At 39.0% G+C, this 25,482-nt stretch overlaps 1 protein-coding gene across 3 annotated transcripts in view; it reads left to right on the forward strand.

Annotated features, from left to right (window-relative positions):
* ARHGAP10 (Rho GTPase activating protein 10) overlaps window positions 1-25,482 on the forward strand; it is a 784,460-nt gene that overhangs the window by 165,370 nt on the left and 593,608 nt on the right. For all 3 annotated transcript variants that reach the window (XM_053703724.1, XM_053703722.1, XM_053703725.1), the window contains exon 4: window positions 24,824-24,895. In XM_053703724.1, the coding sequence (XP_053559699.1) occupies window positions 24,824-24,895 (72 nt within the window). The remainder of the gene's footprint in view (window positions 1-24,823; window positions 24,896-25,482) is intronic.

Below are 25,482 nucleotides of genomic sequence, written 5' to 3' on the forward strand. Positions count from 1 at the left end.
TTATAAAAACAAAGGTGCAATGCAAAGTTTTTTATTTCCTATTTTGCTGTAATTTAACTCTAAAAATTGTAAATGACAACAAATTTATTTTATATGCAGGTCTGCAATGCTTAATTTTTTATGTAAATTATGCAGATATCCCTTTCTCTCTTGCTAGTGAGAGTCCATGAAATCCATTTTTACATATGGGAAAATATCACTTGGCACCAGGAGGAGACAGACACCCCAACCAGAGCACTTAACTACCCCCCCCCCCCCACTTCACCTTCCCTCCCAGTAGTGCTTTTCATCATCTAGGACAGTGTTTCTCAACCACAGTCCTCGAGTACCCCCAACAGTCCAGGTTTTAATTATAGCTGAACTAGAGCACAGGTGAAATAATCAGCTGATCAGTAACCATGGTAACCAATCTGCTCTCACCCATCAGCTGATTATTTCACCTGTGCTCTAGTTCAGCTATGATGAAAACCTGGACTGTTGGGGGTACTTGAGGACCGCGGTTGAGAAATACTGGTGTAGTAGGTAGGCAGAGACAGAGGTGTTCTGCAAAAGCTTTTTTAAATACAAACCCTCAATAAATAGTTCCTAAAAGAAAGGGTAGAGTAGTGATTGCTGTCCTTACTAATCTCATGTTTTGAGTGTAGGACTCAGCAGACCTTGGGTCGCTGGTAGTCAGTGATATACTGCTATATGTTTCCTAACCCTATCAGTTTCAGTGTGGAGGGACCTGTGTGGAGGATCTCTGGATCTGCAGCACAAAGGGTAAGTACTTTATTTTTACTCTTGTCCCACTATACAGGATAGTTTCCTTCTCTATACTAGTGGGAAACGCTGTTGGTATATGCACTGTTTAATGTTAGTCTCTGCCTCCGGTCAAAGAAGGCTAGTGCCTGAACAGAGGAGGTGGACAAGTGTGTGTTATGGCAGTGTATGCTGTCTTGGGGCTATGTATAATCCTTTGTCAGGATAAACCCTTTTTATCATCATCCGGTTTTACCGTTACAATCCAGTTTGCGATTACCGGAGCCTTTGACTGCTTGCACCACTAGGGATGCAGTGCTATTACGTAACAGCCTTGAGGCGGGTAGGAGTTAACACCCATTTAGGATGTGCTGATCACTTTGAGATGCTTATTTATGTGAATAAATGTTTATTGTGCAAATTGAACATTGCATGTCCACTGGCTCAGCTCTGCAGTTCTCTGTTCTGCAGTCTCACTCTATGGCCCTGTGCACACAAATTACCGTATCCTCCCCCGGCCTGATGCCTCAGATGGTGGGCCCTAGTAATCAGGGATACTCTAGTATTCCCAGCTGATTTTCCTCCACATTTTCAGTTGGCAAATCCTAACTCTCAAAACAGCACTATATGCACACCTGCCCCATTACCTCAGGGTGACATAAACTCATTGCCTCCAGATTTCACTTCTCAACTGCAATCTGCAGTGTCGGCGGCTTTGGGGACTTAACCACCATCAGGCAAGCAAAAGTTAAACATTGCTCTTCTAAATCTAGAGCCAGGGATTCCTCTGGTGGGTTTTCTGTCAGACAATTGCAACATTCTGATGACAACGAATCCTTGTCCAGTACGGAGGGCAAACTTTCATCCTCAGATTCTCCCAGAGAGTATTAAGGATGATGAGGATATTATTTTTAGATTTAGGATGTAATATCTCAGGTATTTGCTTAAGGAAGTACTAAGGACTCTGGGTGTAGTAGAATCTATACTGGCTGAGGATAAACTGGTACAGGAAATAGACATAATTTTTAAACACAAGGCCAGGACTGATGGTTTTTCCAGTCCCTTCCTTGATGGCTGACATTTCCAAGGAGTGGGAAATGCCTGGGGCTCCATTCTCCCCCTCTGCTTCTTTTAAAAAGTTATTCCCTTTTCTGTATACTCACTTGGAGTTGTGAAACACTGTCCCAAAGGTAGACGAGCTACCTCTACCTTAGCTAGGAGAACCACCATTGCGCTAGAGGACAGCACTTTTTTCAAAGATCCAATGGATAGAAAACTACCCTGTAGTCTGAAGAAGGCTTTTTTACAAGGAGACCTTCTTTTCCAACCGGTAGTGAGCATTGCTGCTGTGGCAGAAGCTGCTGCTTTTTAGTGTGACTCTTTATCGGAGTTAGTCACGGTTGTATCTCCCTTGGAGGGGATTCAGGACCGTACCCAGGCCCTCAAGACGGCTAACTCGTTCATTTGTGATGCAATTATTCAAATTGTACTTATCAACGGTAAGAATACTAGTCTCGCTGTCTTAGCCAGGAGGGCTCTTTGGTTAAAGTCCTGGTCTGCAGATATGGTTACCAAATCTAGATTGCTCTCATTAGCCTTTAAGGGCTAGACCTTATTCGGCCCAGGGTTTGGCTCCATTATCTCTCCCATCACTGGAGGAAAGGGAGCCTTTTTTCCTCAGAATAAAAAGCTTAGACCAAAAGGTAGGACAGTGGGTCACTTTCAATCATTTCATTTGAATAAACCACAGATAAACTCTCCTTCAAACAAGCCTGATCCACCCAGAGTTGCCTGGAAACAAAACCCAGTGTGGAACAAAAAACAAACAGACCAAGAAGTCATCCCGACTGCAAATTTACATGAAGGGGCAGCTCCCTTTACTATTCCTGTTTTAGGAGAATTGAGCCCAGTCTATCCAGGATCCTTGGGTACAGGAGATTGTTTCCCAGGGTTACAGGATAGGTTTCCAGTCTATCAGCCTCGAAGAAGCAGTTTCTTTTGTCTGGTTCTACAGTGACAATTCATGACTACAGTAGATTTGAAAGACGCATACCTCCACATCCCAATTCATCTGGATCATTATCAGTATTTTAGATTTGCCTTTCTGGACAAACACTTCCAGTTTACGGTTCTTCCATTTAGCCTGGCTACTGCCACTAGAGGTTTTACAAAGTACTGGGAGCTTTCCTAGCAGTGGTCAGGTTGCAGGGCATCACTGTGGTCCCTTACTTGACTGATATCTTGGTTAAAGTTCCATCTTCTCAATTAGCGGCCTTTCACACAGAAAATTTACTTTGGTGTCTTCGGACTCATGGAAAGTTAATCTAGAAAAGAGTTATCTCGTGCCTTGGATGAGAGTGAGTTTTCTATGAGTGATTATAGATTCCATGGTTATGAATATCTTTCTAACAGATCAATGCAAGGTCAAGCTCCAGTCAACATGTCAGTGTGTTTATTCTACTCCCTGTCCTTCAGTGGCTCAGTGTATGTAGGGAGTGGGGATCATGGCAGCAGCATCGAATGCAATGCAGTTTGCTCACTTTCATTCATGACCTCTCCAATTCGGCATGTTATGACAATGAAATGGAGATCATTCAGACCTGGCTAAAGTGATACGTCTAGATCCTATCACCAGGGTCTCCCTATCTTGGTGGCCGTCACCTGAACCTATAGTTCATGGGATGAGTTTCCTCCGTCCGTCCTAGGAATTAATAACCACGGAAGCAAGTTTGTCGGTTGGGGAGCTGTGTGGGGCTCTCAGAGAGCTCAGTGGGTCTAGTCCCCTCAGGAAGTGTCCCTGCCCATAAACATACTGGAACTCAGAGCCATCTTTAATTCTCTGCTAGCTTGGCCTTAATTGAGTTCCGTCTGTTGTAATCAATTTCAGTCAGACAATATAATAGCAGTGGCATATATCAATCATCAGGGGGGGACCCGCAGCTCTCTAGCGATGATAGAGGTGTCCATCATTCTTTTCTTTTGCGGAGAGTCACCAATGCCTAATTTCAGCAATTCACTTTCCAGGAGTGGAGAACTGGGAAGCAAGCATCCTGAGTTGTCAGGATTAGGAAGTATTCAACCAGATTGTTCTTCAATGAGGGTTTTCAGAGATAGATCTCATGGCATTGGGTTTCAATTTCAAGCTTCTGAGGTATGGATCTAATGCAAGGGATTAAGTGGAAAATAATTTATCAGGTAAGAATTAATTTGTTTTTTAAATTGATCAAACCACTACAAGCTACCGATCACAATTAAGACCATTCCTATACAAACTCTTAGCTCCTTAATTCCACATAAGAACAAGATTTGTATTTAGAGATAAATACATTTCTTCACACCCTCAATCCAATTCAGCTGGTGGGGGGCAGATTGAAATTATTTCAAGACATTTGGGCAGATTCTGTTCAAAATCAGTGTATTCAGAGTATTGTCTTTCAAGGGTATAGAATAGGTTTCAGAGTAAGACCTCCTGTGAAAAGATTCTTTCTTTCTCACATTCCAACAAATCCTGTGAAAGCTTAGGCTTTTCTGAAGTGTGTTTCAGATCAGGAGCTTTCAGGGGTAATTATACCAGTTCCACTTCAGGAACAGGGTCTGAGTTTTTATTCAAATCTATTCATTGTCCCAAAGAAAGAAAATTCATTCAGACCAGTTCTGGATCTGAAGTTTTTGAATTGTTTTGTAAGGGTCCTAACTTTCAAGATGGTGATTATAAGGACTATTCTACCTTTTTGTTAACAAGGTTATTACATGTCCACAAAAGACTTACAGGACGCTTATCTTCTCATTCCGATTCATCCAGATCACTATCGGTTTCTGAGATTCTCTTTTCTAGACAAGCATTACCAATTTGTAGCTCTTCCATTTGACCTAGCGACAGCTCCAAGAATCTTTTTGAAGGTTCTCGGTGCCCTTCTATCTGTAATCAGAGAGCAGGGTATTGCGGTGTTTCCTTATTTGGACGATATCTTGGTACTGGCTCAATCTTTTCATTTAGCAGAATCTCACACAAATCACCTAGTGTTGTTTCTTCGAAGACATGGTTGGAGGATCAATTTACCAAAGAGTTTCTTGATTCCTCAGACAAAGGTCACCTTTTTAGGTTTCCAGATAGATTGTGTCCATGACTCTGTCTTTAACATACAAGAGACAAATTAAATTGGTTTCAGCCTGTTGAAACCTTCAGTCTCGATCGTTCCCTTCAGTGGCTATATGCATGGAAGTTTTAGGTCTCATGACTGCAGCATCGGACGCGATCCCCTTTGCTCGTTTTCATATGAGACCTCTGCAGCTTTGTATGCTGAATCAATGGTGCAGGGATTATACTTGGATATCACAATTGATATACTTAAATCCCAACATTCAACTCTCTCTGTCTTGGTGGTTGAACCTTCATCGGATTATTCAAGGGGCCTCTTTTGTTCGACCTTCCTGGACTGTAGTCTCGACAGATGCAGGTCTTTCAGGTTGCGGAGCTGTCTGGGGGTCTCTGACAGCACAAGGGGTTTGGAAACCTCAAGAGTCGGGGGTTACCAATTTAATATTTTAGAACTCCGTGCTATTTTCAGGGCTTTTCAGGCTTGGCCTCTAATAAAGAGAGAGTCATTCATTCACTTTCAGACAGACAATATCACAACTGTGGCACATGTCAATCATCAGGGTGGCATTCGCAATCCTTTGAAAGAAGTGTCACGGATGCTTTCTTGTCTAATTTCCTGTCTAATTTCTGCAATTCATATTCCATTTGTAGACATTTGGGAAGCGGATTATCTCAGCCGTCAGACTTTACATCCGGGGGTGTGGTCTCTCCAGAAATAGATCTGATGGCTTCCCATCTAAACAGGAAACTTCCCAGATACCTTTCCAGGTCCAGGGATCCTCAGACGGAGATGGTGGATGCGTTAGCAGTTCCTTGATCTTACCAACTTGCTTATATTTTTCCACCTCTAGTTCTTCTTTCAAGGGTGATCTCCAAGATCATAATGGAACAAGCGCATGTGTTTCTGATAGCACCAGCATGGCCTCACAGGTTTTGATATGCAGATCTTGTAAGGATGTCCAGTTGCCAACCTTGGTAACTTCCTTTAAGGCCAGACATTCTCTCTCAAGGGCTGTTTTTCCATCAGGATCTCAAATCACTAAATTTGAATGTATGGAAATTGAATGTTTAGTACTTAGTCATAGAGGTTTCTCTGACTGAGTAATAAATACTATGTTGCAGGCTAGTAAGTTTTCAAGGAAGATTTATTATCGGGTTTGGAAAACCTATATTTCATGGTGTTCTAATAAATTCTCTTGACATTCGTTTAGAATTCCTAGAATTTTACAGTTTCTTCAGGATGGTTTGGATAAAGGCTTGTCTGCAAGTACTTTGAAGGGACAAATCTCTGCTCTTTCTGTTTTATTTCATAGAAAGATTGCTAAACTTGCTGATATTCACTGTTTTGTTCAGGCTTTGGTCCATATCAAGCCTGTTATTAAGTCTATTTCTCCTCCATGTAGTCTTAATTTGGTTTAGAAGGTTTTGCAGGCTCCTCCTTTTGAACCTATGCATTCTTTGGATATTAAACTACTTTCTTGAAAAGTGTTGTTTCTTTTGGCTATCTATCTCTTCTGCTAGAAGAGTTTCTGAATTGTCTGCTCTCTTGTGGGTCTCCTTTTCTGATTTTTTATCAGGATAAAGCTGTTTTGCGGACTTCTTTTTAATTAAAAATAATTGTATGTTCTATCTAAACCATGAAAGAAAAAAATTGGGTTTTATGTCCCTTTAAGTAACAATTTGACTGATAAGGACATGGAATTAAAAGTTTATTATTTCAATAGTGCTCAATTTTAAAGAAAAAACAACAACTTTCCACTGTACTTTATCATCACATTTACTTCTTGGTATTCTTTGTTATAACATGGCTCCTTTCCATGAGAACATACTGAAACAGGCACAGGATCTTGTTGCAAACACCTTAAAGTGCTGAAGACTCACTCATGTGCCTAGCTCAGTTTGCTTTCATAGAGTTGATTGGACAAAAAACAAAGAGGAAAATGTGATAACGGTAGTAAATTAGAATATGTAAAAAATATATAGAGAATATAGAAAAAAAATACACAAAAACTGCAGGGATCTGTGCTTTTTCTAAATGAAATACATTATTTTACATTCACAACTAAACTTTCTGCTAAGATTGATGTTTTCATACTAGATGACAGCACATATTGACAGCTCACATCTTTTCCAATTGTTTTAAAAATGTAACATATTTCTTACTCCAAATTGTTTGACATCTAAGATAGAATTATGTAGTCTTAAATAAAATATTGTCATATGAAGTTTAAAACAACGAGTCCTAAAGTATTTCCGAGCAGTCAAATTAAATTTAAGGCAGATACCATGTGAATTAATATGATAATTTGATGAGCTTTTTTATGACGAATATTTTTCCCCCTCAAATCTAAAAGTACAATTAAATGCATAAAAAAACCATATAAATAAATATATAACACTTCCAGTCAGGTAAAGGAGGATATTATTAGAGGATCAAATAAATGTTGTCATATAGAACCATATTTAAAGGGACAGTGTACTGTAAACGTGGGTTTCCTTTTAAAGGGACATGAATCCCAAAAAATGTCTTAAATGATTTAAATAGAGCATACAGTTTTAAACAAATTTACTTATATTATCATTTATCATGTTTGTTTCATTCTGTTGGTATCTTTTGTGCGGCAATAAGAAAAATGTGCAGCCACCAGACAGCAGTGAGCTCCCATTAATGCATTGCTGCTCCTACACCTAACTTGGTATGCTTTTCAACAAATTATATTAAGAGAACAAAGGAAATTAGATAAAATATGTCAATTAGAAAGTTGTTTGAAATTGCATGCTCTATTTGAATCATGAAAGTGTAGTTCTGATGTTACTGTTCCTTTAAAATGACTTGTGAGACCATCTGCAGGTTATAAGATGCATGGGAAATCGCTCTTTTAGGTTTATTTGCGATATGAAACAGCTTGTTTTTCTCATTGGAACCATAAAAAGTTCAAATGTGCTGAGCTTGCAGGTAGAGCAGGCATCTTTATCTTATCTTTCTCCCTCAGCGTAAAGGCATGCATATCTTATCTCTGCCTAAATATTCAAAAGCTAATATATACTAAAATATCTCCCCACTCTGAGTGTGATTTCTTTTGCTGCTTCTTTACATTGCTTGTCTGAAGCAAGCAGCAGTAAAGGTAAAGGATCTATTTGTATTTAAATCATGATGATAATGGAGTGAATTTTACTTTTTAATGACTTCAGAGTAATACCAACTTTTTAGATATCCCTTTAATAGGTGATATTAATACGGGCACAATACAAACTAAACTCTGTCAAAATTTAATTTCTGGCACATCCAAAACATGTCTTTAAGGGTATAGCAAAAAGCCAATTCATCAGGGCAAAAATGAATTGTTCCAGACAGACAGATTTTGTGACAGAATGTAATACCATTAAAAAACATCTAAGATATAGGGGGTACCCACAGAGATTACTCAATAGTGTATCAAATGAGGTTGTATCACTGGAGCGAGTTGACACTTTGAAATCTAATAAAAAGAGGACGGAAGGAGGTCAGCCCCTTTTCATTACCCAATACTCTTCTGAATATTTTTCTGTTTGCAGTATTAGGTAGTATTTTCCTTTGCTATATGGTGATCACACTTTAAAGCGGGTGGTGGAAGGGAGCGGCCTCAGTGTCTATTCAAAAAAACTTACACTAGGTAATACAATTCTATCTTGTATGACAGGTCAAACTTTTGAAACTAAGGGTTGCATAATTTGTTCCACAACATATGTAATCTATTTAACAGAATGTACAGAACATCGGCTACAGTATGTTGGTATGAGAACTAGGGATGTTAGAATACGTATACGTGAACAGCTGGGGTACATTTATAACGAGAAGAGATGCTCAGAATTAACTAGACCATTATGTCCATAATAAAAATGTGGATAATTTCAAGTGGTGTGGTGTGCTATAGAAAACTTTTGGCATCCCCTGAGGGGAGGTAACAGATATAAGGCACTTTCCAGACAAGAGGTGTTTTGGATTTTTAAATTGACTACATAAATATTGAATGGATTTAATTCGGAATTTGATGTTATACATTATTGGGAGTAGACCTTGCCCTTGTGGGTAAAGAGGTGGCCAATTTAGCTCTCAAATCTATATCCTTTGAACTTGATGAATGTTCACACAGTTTATCTTATGCTATGTAAGAAGATAATCATTTGTTATTGGATCACTCTCTGTCAATGTCATATAAGTTAAGATTGTGTCTAAATGGGCAGAATGTTAATCTCCTGTTCTTGAAACTTTTTAGTAATGTTTTTTGTAACTTTCTTGTAATAGTCCTCCAACATCTCCCTTCAACATCTCCCTCCATATAAAGTCAATATTTACTTTCTCTTGTTAAGTGTGTTCAGTCCACGGGTCATCCATTACTTATGGGATATATTCTCCTTCCCAACAGGAAGTTGCAAGAGGATCACCCAAGCAGAGCTGCTATATAGCTCCTCCCCTCACATGTCATATCCAGTCATTCTCTTGCAACCCTCAACAAAGAAGGAGGTCGCGAGAGGAGTTGGAGTTTTTACTTAATTATTCTTCAATCAAAAGTTTGTTATTTTAAAATGGCACCGGAGTGTGTCGTTTTTTGTATCTCAGGCAGTATTTGGAGAAGAATCTGCCTGCGTTTTTCTATGATCTTAGCAGACGTAACTAAGATCCGCTGGCTGTTCTCGACATTCTGAGGAGTAGGGTAACTTCAGAAAGAGGGGAAAAGCATGCGGTGTCCCCCGCAAATGAGGTATGTGCAGTACATTATTTTCTGGGAATGGAATTGACTAAGAAAATACTGCTGTTACCCATATGATGTAAGTACAGCCTTAAATGCAGTTGGTATCAGGCTGATAAATGTATGCACAGTTGAGTTATTTTCTAGGGACTAGAATTTGACTGAGAAAATACTGTCAATACTGAAATAATGTTTAAGCCTTATCTGCAGTGCAAGCGACTGGTAGCAGGCTTAGTGATAACTTTGCATGACATTGAAAATGTTGTTTTTAAAACGTTTACTGGCATGTTATTCGTTTTGTGAGGTACTTTGGTGATAAATCTTTTCGGGCATGATTTTTTTCCACATGGCTAACGTATTTTTCTGCATAGAAACCGTTATATCAGGTCTCCCATTGTTGTAATATGAGTGGGAGGGACCTTGTTTTAGCGCCTTGTTGCGCAGTTAAAATTCTAGCACAGTCTTCCTGCTTCTTCCTCCTTGATCCAGGACGTCTCTAGAGAGCTCAGGGGTCTTCAAAATTCGTTTTTGAGGGAGGTAATCAGTCACAGCAGATCTGTGACAGTGTGTTTGACTGTGATAAAAGCGTTAAATCTTAATTTGATATCCGTTTTTGGGTATTGAGGGGTTAATCATCCTTTTGCTAATGGGTGCAATCCTCTGCTAATTAATACACTTCTCGTTAAGAATTGTTGACTATAACTGAATTAGTTTTCTTTGTTATTCAACTGTGTTTTTAAAAGCGCTGCAGCGTTTTTTATATTGCTTGTAAACTTATTGAAAGTGATTTCCAAGCTTGTTAGCTTCATTGCTAGTCTGTTTTAACATGTCTGATACAGAGGAATCTGCTTGTTCATTATGTTCAAAAGCCGATGTGGAGCCCAATAGAAATATGTGTACCAATTGTATTGATATTACTTTGAATAAAAGTCAATCTGTACCGATAAAGAAATTATCACCAGACAACGAGGGGGAAGTTATGCCGTCTAACTCTCCTCACGTGTCAGTACCTTCGTCTCCCGCTCGGGAGGTGCGTAAGATTGAGGCGCCAAGTACATCAAGGCCCTTACAAATCACTTTACATGATATGGCTAATGTTATGAAAGAAGTATTATACAATATGCCCGAATTAAGAGGCAAACGCGATAACTCTGGGTTAAGGACAGAGCGCGCTGATGACACGAGAGCCATGTCTGATACTGCGTCACAATTTGCAGAACATGAGGACGGTGAGCTTCATTCTGTCGGTGACGGTTCTGATTCGGGGAGACCGGATTCAGAAATTTCAAATTTTAAATTTAAGCTTGAGAACCTCCGCGTGTTACTAGGGGAGGTGTTAGCGGCTCTGAATGATTGCGACACGGTGGCAATCCCAGAGAAATTATGTAGGTTGGATAGATACTCAGCGGTACCGGTGTGTACTGACGTTTTTCCTATACCAAAAAGGCTTACAGAAATTATTAGTAAGGAGTGGGATAGACCCGGTGTGCCCTTTTCCCCTCCTCCGATATTTAGAAAAATGTTCCCTATAGACGCCACCACACGAGACTTATGGCAGACGGTCCCTAAGGTGGAGGGAGCAGTTTCTACTTTAGCCAAGCGTACCACTATCCCGGTGGAGGATAGCTGTGCTTTCTCAGATCCAATGGATAAAAAATTAGAGGGTTACCTTAAGAAAATGTTTGTTCAACAAGGTTTTATATTGCAGCCCCTTACATGCATTGCGCCTGTCACGGCTGCAGCGGCATTCTGGTTTGAGTCTCTGGAAGAGGCGATTCGCACAGCACCATTGGATGAGACTTTGAGCAAAGTTAGAACGCTTAAACTGGCTAATGCGTTTGTTTCAGATGCCGTAGTGCATTTAACCAAACTTACGGCTAAAAATTCCGGATTCGCCATACAGGCGCGCAGGGCGCTATGGCTTAAATCCTGGTCAGCAGATGTAACTTCTAAGTCTAAACTACTTAACATTCCCTTCAAAGGGCAGACCTTATTCGGGCCCGGCTTGAAGGAAATTATTGCTGACATTACGGGAGGTAAGGGCCACACCCTTCCTCAGGACAGGGCCAAATCAAAGGCCAAACAGTCTAATTTTCGTGCCTTTCGTAACTTCAAGGCAGGAGCAGCATCAACTTCCTCCGCTCCAAAACAGGAAGGAACTACTGCTCGTTACAGACAGGGTTGGAAAGGCAACCAGTCATGGAACAAGGGCAAGCAGGCCAGAAAGCCTACTTCCACCCCTAAGACAGCATGAAGACAGGGCCCCCTCTCCGGAGACGGATCTAGTGGGGGGCAGACTTTCTCTCTTCGCCCAGGCTTGGGCAAGAGATGTACAGGATCCCTGGACGTTGGAGATTATATCTCAGAGATACCTTCTGGATTTCAAAACTTCTCCTCCACAAGGGAGGTTTCATCTGTCAAGGTTATCAACAAACCTAGTAAAGAAAGAGGCATTTCTACAATGTGTACAAGACCTCTTAGTGATGGGAGTGATCCATCCAGTTCCGCGAACGGAACGAGGACAAGGGTTTTACTCAAATCTATTTGTGGTTCCCAAAAAAGAGGGAGCCTTCAGACCAATCTTAGACTTAAAAATCTTAAACAAATTCCTAAGGGTTCCATCGTTCAAGATGGAAATCATTCGGACCATCCTACCCATGATCCAAGAGGGTCAATATATGACCACAGTGGACTTAAAGGATGCCTACCTTCACATACCGATTCACAAAGATCATTATCGGTACCTAAGGTTTGCTTTTCTAGACAGGCATTACCAGTTTGTAGCTCTTCCCTTCGGGTTAGCTACGGCCCCGAGAATTTTTACAAAGGTTCTGGGCTCACTTCTGGCGGTACTAAGACCACGAGGCATAGCGGTGGCTCCGTACCTAGACGACATTCTGATACAAGCGTCAAGTTTTCAAAATGCAAAGTCTCATACAGAGATAGTTCTAGCATTTCTGAGGTCGCATGGGTGGAAAGTGAACGTGGAAAAGAGTTCTCTGTTACCACTCACAAGGGTTCCTTTTCTAGGGACTCTTATAGATTCTGTAGAGATGAAGATTTACCTGACGGAGTCCAGGTTATCAAAGATTCTCAATGCTTGCCGTGCCCTTCACTCCATTCCAAGCCCATTAGTAGCTCAGTGTATGGAAGTAATCGGCTTGATGGTCGCGGCAATGGACATAGTGCAATTTGCGCACCTGCATCTCAGACCGCTGCAACTATGCATGCTAAGTCAATGGAACGGGGATTACTCAGATCTGTCCCCTTTGCTACATCTGGACCAGGAGACCAGAGATTCTCTTCTCTGGTGGTTGTCACGGGTTCATCTGTCCGAAGGAATGACCTTTCGCAGACCAGATTGGACGATTGTAACAACAGATGCCAGCCTACTAGGCTGGGGAGCAGTCTGGAACTCCCTGAAGGCTCAGGGATCGTGGACTCAGGAGGAGAATTTCCTCCCAATCAACATTCTAGAATTAAGAGCAATATTCAATGCACTTCTAGCTTGGCCTCAGTTAGCAACACTGAGGTTCATCAGGTTTCAGTCGGACAACATCACGACTGTGGCTTACATCAATCATCAAGGGGGAACCAGGAGTTCCCTAGCGATGTTGGAAGTCTTGAAGATAATTCGCTGGGCAGAGTCACACTCTTGCCACCTGTCAGCGATCTACATCCCAGGTGTGGAGAACTGGGAAGCGGATTTTCTAAGTCGCCAGACTTTTCATCCGGGGGAGTGGGAACTACACCCGGAGGTATTTGCTCAACTGATTCGTCGTTGGGGCAAACCGGATCTGGATCTTATGGCATCTCGCCAGAACGCCAAGCTTCCTTGTTACGGATCCAGGTCCAGGGACCCAGGAGCGGTGCTGGTAGATGCGCTAGCAGCCCCTTGGGTTTTCAACATAGCTTATGTGTTTCCACCTTTTCCGTTGCTACTGATTGCCAGGATCAAACAGGAGAGAGCATCAGTGATTCTGATAGCACCTGCGTGGCCACACAGGACCTGGTATGCAGACCTAGTGGGCATGTCGTCCTGTCCACCATGGTCTCTACCTCTGAGGCAGGACCTTCTAATTCAGGGTCCTTTCAACCATCCAAACCTAATTTCTCTGAGGCTGACTGCTTGGAAATTGAACGCTTGATTCTATCAAAGCGTGGGTTTTCGGATTCGGTTATTGATACATTGATACAGGCTCGAAAACCTGTTACCAGAAAAATTTACCATAAGATATGGCGTAAATATTTATATTGGTGTGAATGCAAGAGTTACTCATGGAGTAAGGTTAGGATTCCTAGGATATTGTCTTTTCTACAAGAGGGTTTAGAAAAGGGCTTATCCACTAGTTCATTAAAGGGACAGATTTCTGCTCTATTCTTTTACACAAGCGTCTGGCAGAGAATCCAGACGTCCAGGCTTTTTGTCAGGCTTTGGCTAGGATTAAGCCTGTGTTTAAAGCTGTTGCTCCTCCGTGGAGCTTAAACTTGGTTCTTAAAGTTCTTCAGGGTGTTCCGTTTGAACCCCTTCATTCCAGCTTTTATCTTGGAAAGTTCTGTTTTTGATGGCTATTTCCTCGGCTCGAAGAGTCTCGGAGTTATCTGCCTTACATTGTGATTCTCCTTATCTGATCTTTCATTCAGACAAGGTAGTCCTGCATACTAAACCTGGGTTTTTGCCTAAGGTCGTTTCTAACAGGAATATCAATCAAGAGATTGTTGTTCCATCCTTGTGTCCTAATCCTTCTTCAAAGAAGGAACGTCTTTTGCATAATCTAGACGTGGTCCGTGCCCTGAAGTTCTACTTACAGGCAACTAAAGATTTTCGGCAAACTTCTTCCCTGTTTGTCGTTTACTCTGGACAGAGGAGAGGTCAAAAGGTTTCGGCTACCTCTCTCTCTTTTTGGCTTCGTAGCATAATACGTTTAGCCTATGAGACTGCTGGACAGCAGCCTCCTGAAAGAATTACAGCTCATTCCACTAGAGCTGTGGCTTCCACTTGGGCCTTTAAAAATGAGGCCTCTGTTGAACAGATTTGCAAGGCTGCAACTTGGTCTTCACTTCATACTTTTTCCAAATTTTACAAATTTGACACTTTTGCTTCTTCGGAGGCTGTTTTTGGGAGAAATGTTCTACAGGCAGTGGTTCCTTCTGTTTAATGTTCCTGCCTTGTCCCTCCCATCATCCGTGTACTTTAGCTTTGGTATTGGTATCCCATAAGTAATGGATGACCCGTGGACTGAACACACTTAACAAGAGAAAATATAATTTATGCTTACCTGATAAATTTATTTCTCTTGTAGTGTGTTCAGTCCACGGCCCGCCCTGTCTTTGTGAGGCAGGTTCTAAATTTTAAATTATAACTCCAGTCACCACTGCACCCTATAGTTTCTCCTCTCGTCTTGTTTCGGTCGAATGACTGGATATGACATGTGAGGGGAGGAGCTATATAGCAGCTCTGCTTGGGTGATCCTCTTGCAACTTCCTGTTGGGAAGGAGAATATATCCCATAAGTAATGGATGACCCGTGGACTGAACACACTACAAGAGAAATAAATTTATCAGGTAAGCATAAATTATGTTTTTACATAGAGTAGTATTAAGGATTAAGTGGGTGTGCATTGTGCAATTAATTGTAATCAATGGTAAATTAGCATGTGGTTTTTAAACTGTGTTGACGTTTGCTATGTCAGGTCTATGATTATGGAAGTCAGCCGAAACACTTTAGATCAGTCAATGACCTGTATTTGTTTTGTTCTTTGGAACTCCGGTTTTCTCTTTTTTGTTATATGATTAATCTTTTCCTATCAGAATCATGTTTGTTAATATATGAATTGAAAAAAGGCCAAAATGAGCTTTCTGTTGTGCTCGAACAACAAATGTAAAATATCAAAGTATTTCACTTAAATTTATGTATATATATTAAATGGAAATTAAAGTTTTTTTTTATGTTTAAACAGTTATTTAAAGCGATATGGTTTATGACAAGGTGTTGGGCAGGGAAGGGCTCAATGTATATGTATGCGTGTGTATTTGTATGTACAGTATATATGTGCAAGTGTGTGTACAAGTGTGTGTGTTTGTATGTGTGTGTATATATGTGTAAGTGTGTGTACATATGTATGTGTGTGTGTGTGTGTGCACATATGTGTGTGAAGTGTTATATAAAAACATACTTTATCTAAGAACTTACCTGATAAATTAATTTCCTTCATATTGGCAAGAGTCCATGAGCTAGTGACATATGGGATATACAATCCTACCAGGAGGGGCAAAGTTTCCCAAACCTCAAAATGCCTATAAATACACCTCCCACCACACCCACAACTCAGTTTAATGAATAGCCAAGTAGTGAGTGATAAAATAAGGAGTAAAAAAGCATACAAAAGAGGAACTGGAAACATAATTGTGCTTTTATACAAAAATCATAACCACCATAAGAAAAGGGTGGGCCTCATGGACTTTTGCCAATATGAAAGAAATGAATTTATCAGGTAAGTTCTTACATAAATTATGTTTTCTTTCATGTAATTGGCAAGAGTCTATGAGCTAGTGACGTATGGGATTGAAATACCCAAGATATGGAAGTCCACAGAAGAGTCATAAATAAAAACAGCTATTTCCGCAGAAAAAATTAATCCACACAAAAAAATAAGTCTTTCTCATAAATTTCTCATAATGTTCAAGAAAAAAACTTAAATCATAAGCAGAAGTATCAAACTGAGACAGCTGCCTGAAGAACTTTTCTACCAAAGACTGCTTCAAAAGAAGCAAATACATCAAAATGGTAACATTTAGTAAATGTATACAAAGAAGACCAAGTTGCTGCTTTGCAAATCTGATCAACTGAAGCTTCATTCTTAAAAGCCCAAGAATTGTCGACTGATCTAGTAGAATGAGCTGTAATTCTCTGAGGCAGAGACTGTCCCGCCTCCAGATAAGCCTTGTGAATCAAAAGCTTTAACTAAGATGCCAAAGAAATGGCAGAGGCTTTCTGACCTTTCCTAGGACCAGAAAAAACAACAAATAGACTAGAAGTCATCCGGAAATCTTTAGTAGCTTCAACATAATATTTCAAAGCTCTTACAACATCCAAAGAATGTAAAGATATTTCAATAGTATTCTTAGGATTAGGACACGAAGAAGGAACAACAATTTTCCTACTAATGTTGTTAGAATTCACAACCTTAGGAAGAAATTTTAAACAAAGTCCTTAAAACTGCCTTATCCCGATGGAAAATCAGAAAAGGAGACTCACAAGAGAGAGCAGACAATTCAGACACTCTTCTAGCTGAAGAGATAGCCAAAAGAAACAATACTTTCCAAGAAAGTAGTTTAATATCCAGATAATGCATAGGCTCAAACAGAGGAGCCTGCAAAGCCTTTAAAACCAAATTAAGACTCCAAGGAGGAGAAATTTATTTAATAACAGGCTTGATACGAACCAAAGCCTAAACAAAACAGTGAATGTCAGGAAGATTAGCAATCTTTTTATGAAATAAAACAGAAAGAACAGAGATTTGTCCCTTCAAAGTACTTGCAGACAAACCTTTATCCAAACCATCCTGAAGAAACTGTAAAATTCTAGGAATTCTAAAATAATGAAAAGAGAATTTATGAGAAGAACACCATGAAATATAGGTTTTCAAACCCGATAATAAATCTTCCTTGAAACAGACTTACGAGCCTGTAGCAATGTATTAATCACTGAGTCAGAGAAATCTCTATGACTAAGCGCTAAGCGTTCAATTTCCATACCTTCAAATTTAGCGATTTGAGATCCTGATGGAAAAATGGCCCTTGAGACAGAAGGTCTGGTCTTAACGGAAGTGGCCATGGTTGGCAACTTGACATCCAGACAAGATCCGCAAAACAAAATCTGTGAGGCCATGCTGGTGCTATCAGAAACACATGCAATTGTTCCATTATGATCTTGGAGATCACCCTTGGAAGAAGAACTAGAGGCGGAAAGATGTAAGCAGGTTGGTAAAACCAAGGAACTGCTAATGCATCCACCATCTCCGCCGGAGGATCCCTGGACCTGGAAAGATAACTGGGAAGTTACTTGTTTAGATGGGAAGCCATCACATCTATTTCAGGAAGACCCCACATCTGTACAATCTGACAAAATACATCTGGATGGAGAGACCACTCCCCTGGATGTAAAGTCTGACGGCTGAGATAATCCGATTCCCAATTGTCTACACCTAGGATATGTCTTGCAGAAATTAGACAGGAGTTGAATTCTGCCCAAGAAAGTATTCAAGATACTTCTTTCATCGCTAAAGGACTGCGAGTCCAACCCTGATGATTGACATATGCCACAGTTGTGATATTGTATGTTTGAAAACGAATGAAGGATTCTCTCTTTAATAGAGGCCAAGCTTGAAGAGCCCTGAAAATAGCACAGAGTTCTAAAATATTGATTGGTAATCTCGCCTCTTGAGGATTCCAAACCCTTTGTGCTGTCAGAGACCCCAGACAGCTCCCCAGCCTGACTTGCATCTGTTGAAATCACAGTCCAGGAAGGATGAACAAAGGAGGCCCCTTGAACAATAAGGGGATGGTTTAACCACCAAGACAGAGAAAGTTAAGTGTTGGGATTTAAGAATATCAATTGTGATATCCGAGTATAATCCCTGCACCATTGATTCAGCATGCAAAGCTGCAGAGGTCTCATATGAAAACGAGCAAAGGGGATTGCGTCCGATGCTGCAGTCATAAGACCTAAAACTTCCATTCACATAGCCACTGAAGGGAATGATCAAGACTGAAGGTTTCGACAGGCAGAAACCAATTTAATTTGTCTTGTCTGTTAAAGACAGAGTCATGGACACTGAATCTATCTGGAAACCTAAAAAGGGGACCCTTGTATGAGGAATCAAAAAACTCTTTGGTAAATTGATCCTCCAACCATATCTTTGAAGAAACAACACAAGTTGATTTGTGTGAGATTCTGCTAAATGAAAGAATCGAGCCAGTACCAAGATAGCATCCAAATAAGGAAACATCGCAATACCCTGCTCTCTGATTACAGATAGAAGGGCACCGAGAACCTTCAAACAGATTCTTGGAGCTGTCGCTAGGCCAAATAGAAGAGCGACAAATTGGTAATGCTTGTCTAGAAAAGAGAATCTCAGGAACCGATAGTGGTCTGGATGAATAGGAATGTGAAGATATGCATTCTTTAAGTCTATTGTGTACATGTAATCACCTTGCTGAACAAAAGGCAGAATAGTCCTTATAGTCACCATCTTGAAATGAATAGATTTGAATAAAAACCCAGACCCTGTTCCAGAAGTGGAACTGGTAGAATTACCCCTGAAATCTCCAGATCTGAAACACATTTCAGAAAGTCCTGAGCTTTCACAGGATTTGTTGGAACGTTAGAGAGAAAAAACCTTCTCACAGGAGGTCTTATTCTGAAACCTATTCAATACCCTTGAGAGACAATATTCTGAATCCAATGATTCTGAACGGAACCTGCCCAAACATCTTGAAATAATTGTAATCTGCCCCCCACCAGTAGAACTGGATTGAGGCCTGCACCTTCATGCAGTTTTGGGGGCTGGCTTTGGTTTCTTAAAAGGCTTGGATTTATTCCAACTCGAAGATGGCTTCCAATTGGAGTCAGAGTCCTTAGGGGAAGGAGTGGTTTTCTGTTTTCTATTCTGACGAAAGGAACAAAACCGATTAGAAGCTCTAGCTTTACCCTTAGATTTTTTTATTTTGGGGGAAAAAACTCCCCCCAGTAATAGTGGAAATAGAATCCAACTGAGAACCAAACAAATTATTACCCTGGAATGATAGAGATAGTAACTTAGATTTTGATACCATGTCTGCATTCCATAATTTGAGCCATAAAGCTCTTCTAACTAAAATAGCCAAAGACATATTTTTAACATTAATCTTGATGATATCAAAAATAGCATCACAGAGAAAATGATTAGCATATTGAAGCAAACGAACAATGCTAGACAAATCAGAATCTTTTCCTGTTGTGCTAAGCTATCCAACCAAAAAGTTGATGCAGCCGCAACATCAGCCATAGAAATGGCAGGCCTGAGATTGTAGCCAAAAAGTAAATAAGCTCTCCTTAGATAAGATTCAATTTTCATATCTAAAGGATCCTTAAAAGAAGTACTATCTTCCATAGGAATAGTAGTATGCTTGGCAAGAGTAGAAATAGCCCCATCAACCTTAGGGACTTTTCCCCCAAAATTCTAAATTAGCCACTGGCAAAGGATACAACCTTTTAAACCTAGAAGAAGGAACAAAAGAAGTACCAGACTTAGAACATTCCTTAGCAATCACTTCAGAAATAGCATCAGGAACAGGGAAAACCTCAGGAGTAATCACAGGAGGTTTATAAACAGAATTTAAACGTTTACTGGATTTGTTATCAAAAGGACAAGTCTCCTCAATATCCAAAGTAACCAATCTTTCTTTCAACAAAGAACAAATTTACTTAATCTTAAAAAGATAAGTTGATTTATCAATGTCAATATCTGAAGCAGGATTTTCTGAGTCAGAGAGATCCTCATCAGAAGTGGATATATCAATATGTTGTCGGTCATTACAAAATTCATCAGTATCATGAGAAGTTTAAAAGACCTTTTATGTTTTATTAGAAGGCGGAATAGCAGACACAGCCTTCTTTATCGCATCAGCAATATAATTTTTCATATCAACAGGGATATCATGTACATTAGATGTTGAGGGAACAAGAGATACTGTACTAGTAATAATAGAAACATTTTCGGCATGCAAAAGCTTATCATGACAGCTGTTACATACTGCAGCTGGAGATATAATTTCTGCTAGCATACAACAGATACACTTAGCTTTGGTAGAACTATGTTCAGGCAGCATGGTTCCTACAGCAGGTTCTGAGACAGGATCAGATTGAGACATCTTGTTATATGTAAAAGAAAAAATAACATTTAAACAAAAATATCTTATTTCCTCATATAGCATTTTCAGGAATGGGAAAAAATGTAAATGCTAAAATAGGCAAAAAAAATCAAATAACATAGTCCTCTGAGCATAAAGAAGGCAATGAGCATATAGGAAGTGGGGTAAAATAAAACCAACATAGCAAAAAGGATAAAAAAAAATTGGCGCCAACAAACCTCCGGAAATGGTGCAATTTGCGTCATAATAGACCCAACTTCGCACTAAACAACCTGGCGTCAACTAAGACTCAGGAAATGACAAACTTGCGTCATCATAGACGCACATACGTGCCAAAAAATGTTTGCGCCAAGAATGACGCAATAAATAACAGCATTTTGCGCCCTTGCGAGCATAGATCTGCCCGCAAATTTTTAAGTAAAAACAGTAAAATAGGGAAAAAAGATTAAACCCCAGGTAAGAAAATATTAAAAAAAATAATTTCCTAAAACATGATTCCCATACTGAAACTGCTAGACTGCAAAGGGAAATATACATAGACCTGACTCATGGCAAATATAAATACTGTAAACACATATATTTAGAATTTTATTAAAATACATAAAGCGCCAACCATAGCTGAGAGTGTCTTAAATAATGATACATTCTTACCGAAGACACCCATCCACATATAGCAGATAGCCAAACCAGTACTGAAAACTATCAGCAGATGTAATGGTATAGGAGTCTATCGTCGATCTGAAAATGGAGGTAGGAGATGAATCCCTACGACCGATAACAGAGAACCCTTGAAAAGATTTCCCGTGAGAGAAACCATAAAAATCAATAGGAGATACTCTCTCCACATCCCTCTGACAAACACTGTACTCTGAGAGGAATTGGGCTTCAGAAAGCTTAGAAGCGCTTATCATAGAAGAAATCATAAAAATCAAGCACAAACTTACTTCACCACCTCCATAGGAGGCAAAGTTTGTAAAACTGAGTTGTGGGTGTGGTGAGGGGTGTATTTATAGGCATTTTGAGGTTTGGGAAACTTTGCCCCTTCTGGTAGGATTGTATATCCCATACGTCACTAGCTCATGGACTCTTGCCAATTACATGAAATATATTGAAATATAAAATCATAGTTTAGCAACTTTGCAGAGTTATTTTTATTTTATTTTTTACATGGGGCAAGAATAGGGCTATCCCAAGTATGGCTAAACATCCAAATACTTTTTTCTTTACTACTTGTAGAACAAGGCTGCCTTGTTCTTCTTTACATTTTAATTTTAAAAGCAAACCTTAATATCATTTTTTTAAAGGCCTTTAAGATCACCTTCTTCTTAGCACACCTTACACTGACATTGGTTTTTCAGTGTTCCCCATAGAAGTCTATTCTGTAAGCAATTTAGTGACATCCAGATGTTAGCGCCCTAAGTTTTTACTCAAGCATTAATATATTACTTTGAATATGAGCACAAAAATAAAAATGTGATTGATTTTACGGTGTTAGCACAATAGCGCTAATATTTTTTGTTTAGCTCAATTTGCTAAACTGCTGGTGAGGGATAGCACTGCAAACATATCAGTTTGCATAGAGAAAAGTTAATTTAAAATCATTAGAAAATGGGAGTTAGAATAGCTTTACATTTGAAAATGTCTTATTTAAAGAGGTCTACTAAGAAATTGGAGTAGAACCCACAATTTAAAATATTTTTCAATATACTACAGTTAGAAAAGAAAAAGAAATCTTAAAATGGCAAAAATATATTGCCAAAAATGTTACAAATGTTATTTGCAATTTACTGATGCAACTTTAAAGTTTTTACTGTGTGTAGACAGAGACATTTTAACAGACTTTAAATTTAAAATGTTTCTTTCTCTACCTCAAATGTTATATCAATTGCTTATTTAGGGGTATGGTAACATCATGTTAAATAGTCATGGAAGCCAAAATTAAACTTTCATGATTAAGATTTTCTCCTGATAACAAATTTACCACTTCTGTGTATTCCTTCTTAAAATTTTCCACCTCACCATGGGCCCAATGTTCAACTGCTCATTTCTGTATTGTCAGACTCGCAATCCGTCCGCTGGGTGAAACGTTATAAAAAAGTGGTTTGACCCTCGCTGTCCAGACAAGTGGCAATGAGCCTTCCTTAGGAAAGTATAGGGAATGCTGCCTTTTTTGACTGCATAAATAGAATGTTTGGTATGGTGTGATTGCAATATTAGAAATATATGAACGTAAGTTTACACTGGGCAGGTTTACTTCTAATATTGCAGCTGCACTGTACTGAACGGGTTATTGAAATACGTAAGGGTTGGTAGGTACAGTGTAATCGCAATATTAAAACTTAAGCCTTCAGTATACTTGTAGCGACTATACAAATACAATGTTATAAAAGCCGTCTTCTTTTAAAAACACATTTTACATAGTGCATATTTACATTTTTACAGTCTTGTTTCTAAAAAGAAAATAGCACATCAAAATTTAAATAACAAGCTTATTTAAAATACCCAATAAAGTATTTTACAGTGTAATGCAAACATATAACACACTACATACACATGTACAATACACCCCCCCCCAGCTCATATAGGTTTATTGTTCATGTACTCCTTTCACTATTGTATTGTAACAGAACTGGTTGAGTTTCAGTTCACAGGTGTAAATTGTATTGCCCTTCTATAAAAGTCTAAAGGGATCCTTTGCATGATACCTTTACTGCAGGTGACGATGCTGCTTTTAACATTGATAGAGTCACAGAAGCATTGCCTCCCACAGTAAAGCGTAGAAAAACATTTCTCAAGACTGATCCTTTTAGAACATTACACTGGCAATATGGATTGAGATACCTTTATAACTTAGCACTAGTGTGACAATGCTTACAATAAAGGGACTGCAGTTCTGAGGAATGCATATATCTTGATCACTGTATCGTAGCTACGTTTGCAACAATGATTGTAACAATGTTGTAACAAAACTATTTTAGATATTATGGGGTCACATCTGTAAATAAACTTCTTGGAATGCTTTGTTGGTTTCTGTTTTAGCATCAGGAAAATGTGATTTTTGACAATCTGTCTTCCTTGCTCTTGTAGTTAGGTTGGTTCACAGACACCATATATCAGCATAAAACATCCCTAACTTTATTTAGACAAGTTAGGCTGTCTCAGGATGTTTTTAAATTTGTTTTGCTACAAGTCATGTTTAGATCAAAATAATCCACTAGGTTCCAAGATGTGCTTGGGCATAAACAACACTGTACGAATAGACATTTACTCCCTTGGGGCAGGGTCTATATTTTTTGTTGTGAGTAAAGGACATTGATTATTTCCAACTTTTAAATTTTTACGCTATTTTTCAGTGTATAATTATGTTTTATTTTTATGTCAACGCACCATGGCTATTTTGGTTCAAAATAACAGCCTAATTGTTAGTGATGGTAAACTTTCGCTAATCAAATGCCATATATGTATTTTTGGTATTAAAAAATATATATTTATGTGTGTGTGTATATATATATATATATATATAAAATAGCAAGTTTTCCAGCACTCAAACCTTGGGTGATTCTCAAACACCTGGGTGCAGTCCTTAATAGAACATATAGAACAATTTGAACATCTTGAAATCTTGGTTTCAAGATGTTATCTGCCTGAGAGTGCCCTTTATTCTATTCAAATTGTGTTATATATATATATATATATATATATATATATATATATATATATATATATATATATATATATTTATCCATGAAAAGGGTTAAATATTTGCCTATAGTAATGTTTCTATTACAATGTTATGCCGGCCAATTAAGATTAATTTTATGACAATTCCAATTAACATCCAATCAGTGTATATATCATATGACACTCTTAAAGTCCAGCCCTTTGAAAGCCCTTAGGAAATTTATGTAGAGAGTGGGTGGGACTGCTGTCTGTCACAGCCCTGCCAAAAGAGGAAATATGAAGTGGGGCGGAGGAAAAGTAGATACCAAGTAGGATTATAAATCTAGTATTATAAATTTAAAAAATTATATATATTTATGCGGTTTTGCTTGTACACTAAAATTTATTTTTCTTTGCAACATTCTTAAAATTTGAATTTTACAATCACTTTAAGTTTTGCCTTAGTTTGAATAGTAACACAACTGTTTATTAAATTGGAGGTGGCAGCAGTTATAGGTGATTGGCACTAAAAAGGGATTTGTGTGTCATTTTCTGGGTATAGGGTAGACTATAGAATTGATTTGTTGACCTGTTCACTTCTCTGTCCATAACATTTATCATTAATCATTTTTAATTAGTGTATTTTTATCACATTGTAATAATTTGTTGTTTTCTCTAGGCATTAAATGTAAATGAAACTCTGATTAAACCCTTGGAACGATTTCGTAAAGTGCAACTGGGAGCTGTAAAGGTACTGTAATACATTTCAAAGTGGTTTTGGGGTGGAGGGGTTTTGTACTTTTCACATACCATACTCACACCTAGATTACGAGTCTTGCTTTAGCCTTAAAAAGCAGCGTTGAAAGGTCCCAAAGCTGCTTTTTTCCTAACGCTGGTATTACGAGTCTTGAAATGACAGGTGTACCGCTCACTTTTTTGGCCAGAGTCTTTAATACCGCAAATCCACTTACGTAAATTGCGTATCCTATATTTTCAATGGGACTTGCATAACGCCGGTATTACGAGTCTGCAAAAAACCCCTAAACCGAGCCCCCCCCACATCTCAAACACGTAAAAAAAAATTAACCCCTAATGTGCCGAACCGGACATCGCTTTCACTATAAAATATTTATTAATCCCTAAACCGCCGTCCTCCCGCATCGCAAACACTAGTTACATTTTATTAACCCCTAATCTGCGGTCCCTAACATCGCCGACACCTACCTACATTTATTAACCCCTAATCTGCCGCCCTTAACGTCGCCGCCGCCACTATATTAAATTTATTAACCCCTAAATCTAAATCTAACCCTAACCCTAACACCCCCTAACTTAAAT

The sequence above is a fragment of the Bombina bombina genome, chromosome 2, assembly GCF_027579735.1.
Source record: "Bombina bombina isolate aBomBom1 chromosome 2, aBomBom1.pri, whole genome shotgun sequence".
Classification (NCBI taxonomy): domain Eukaryota; kingdom Metazoa; phylum Chordata; class Amphibia; order Anura; family Bombinatoridae; genus Bombina; species Bombina bombina.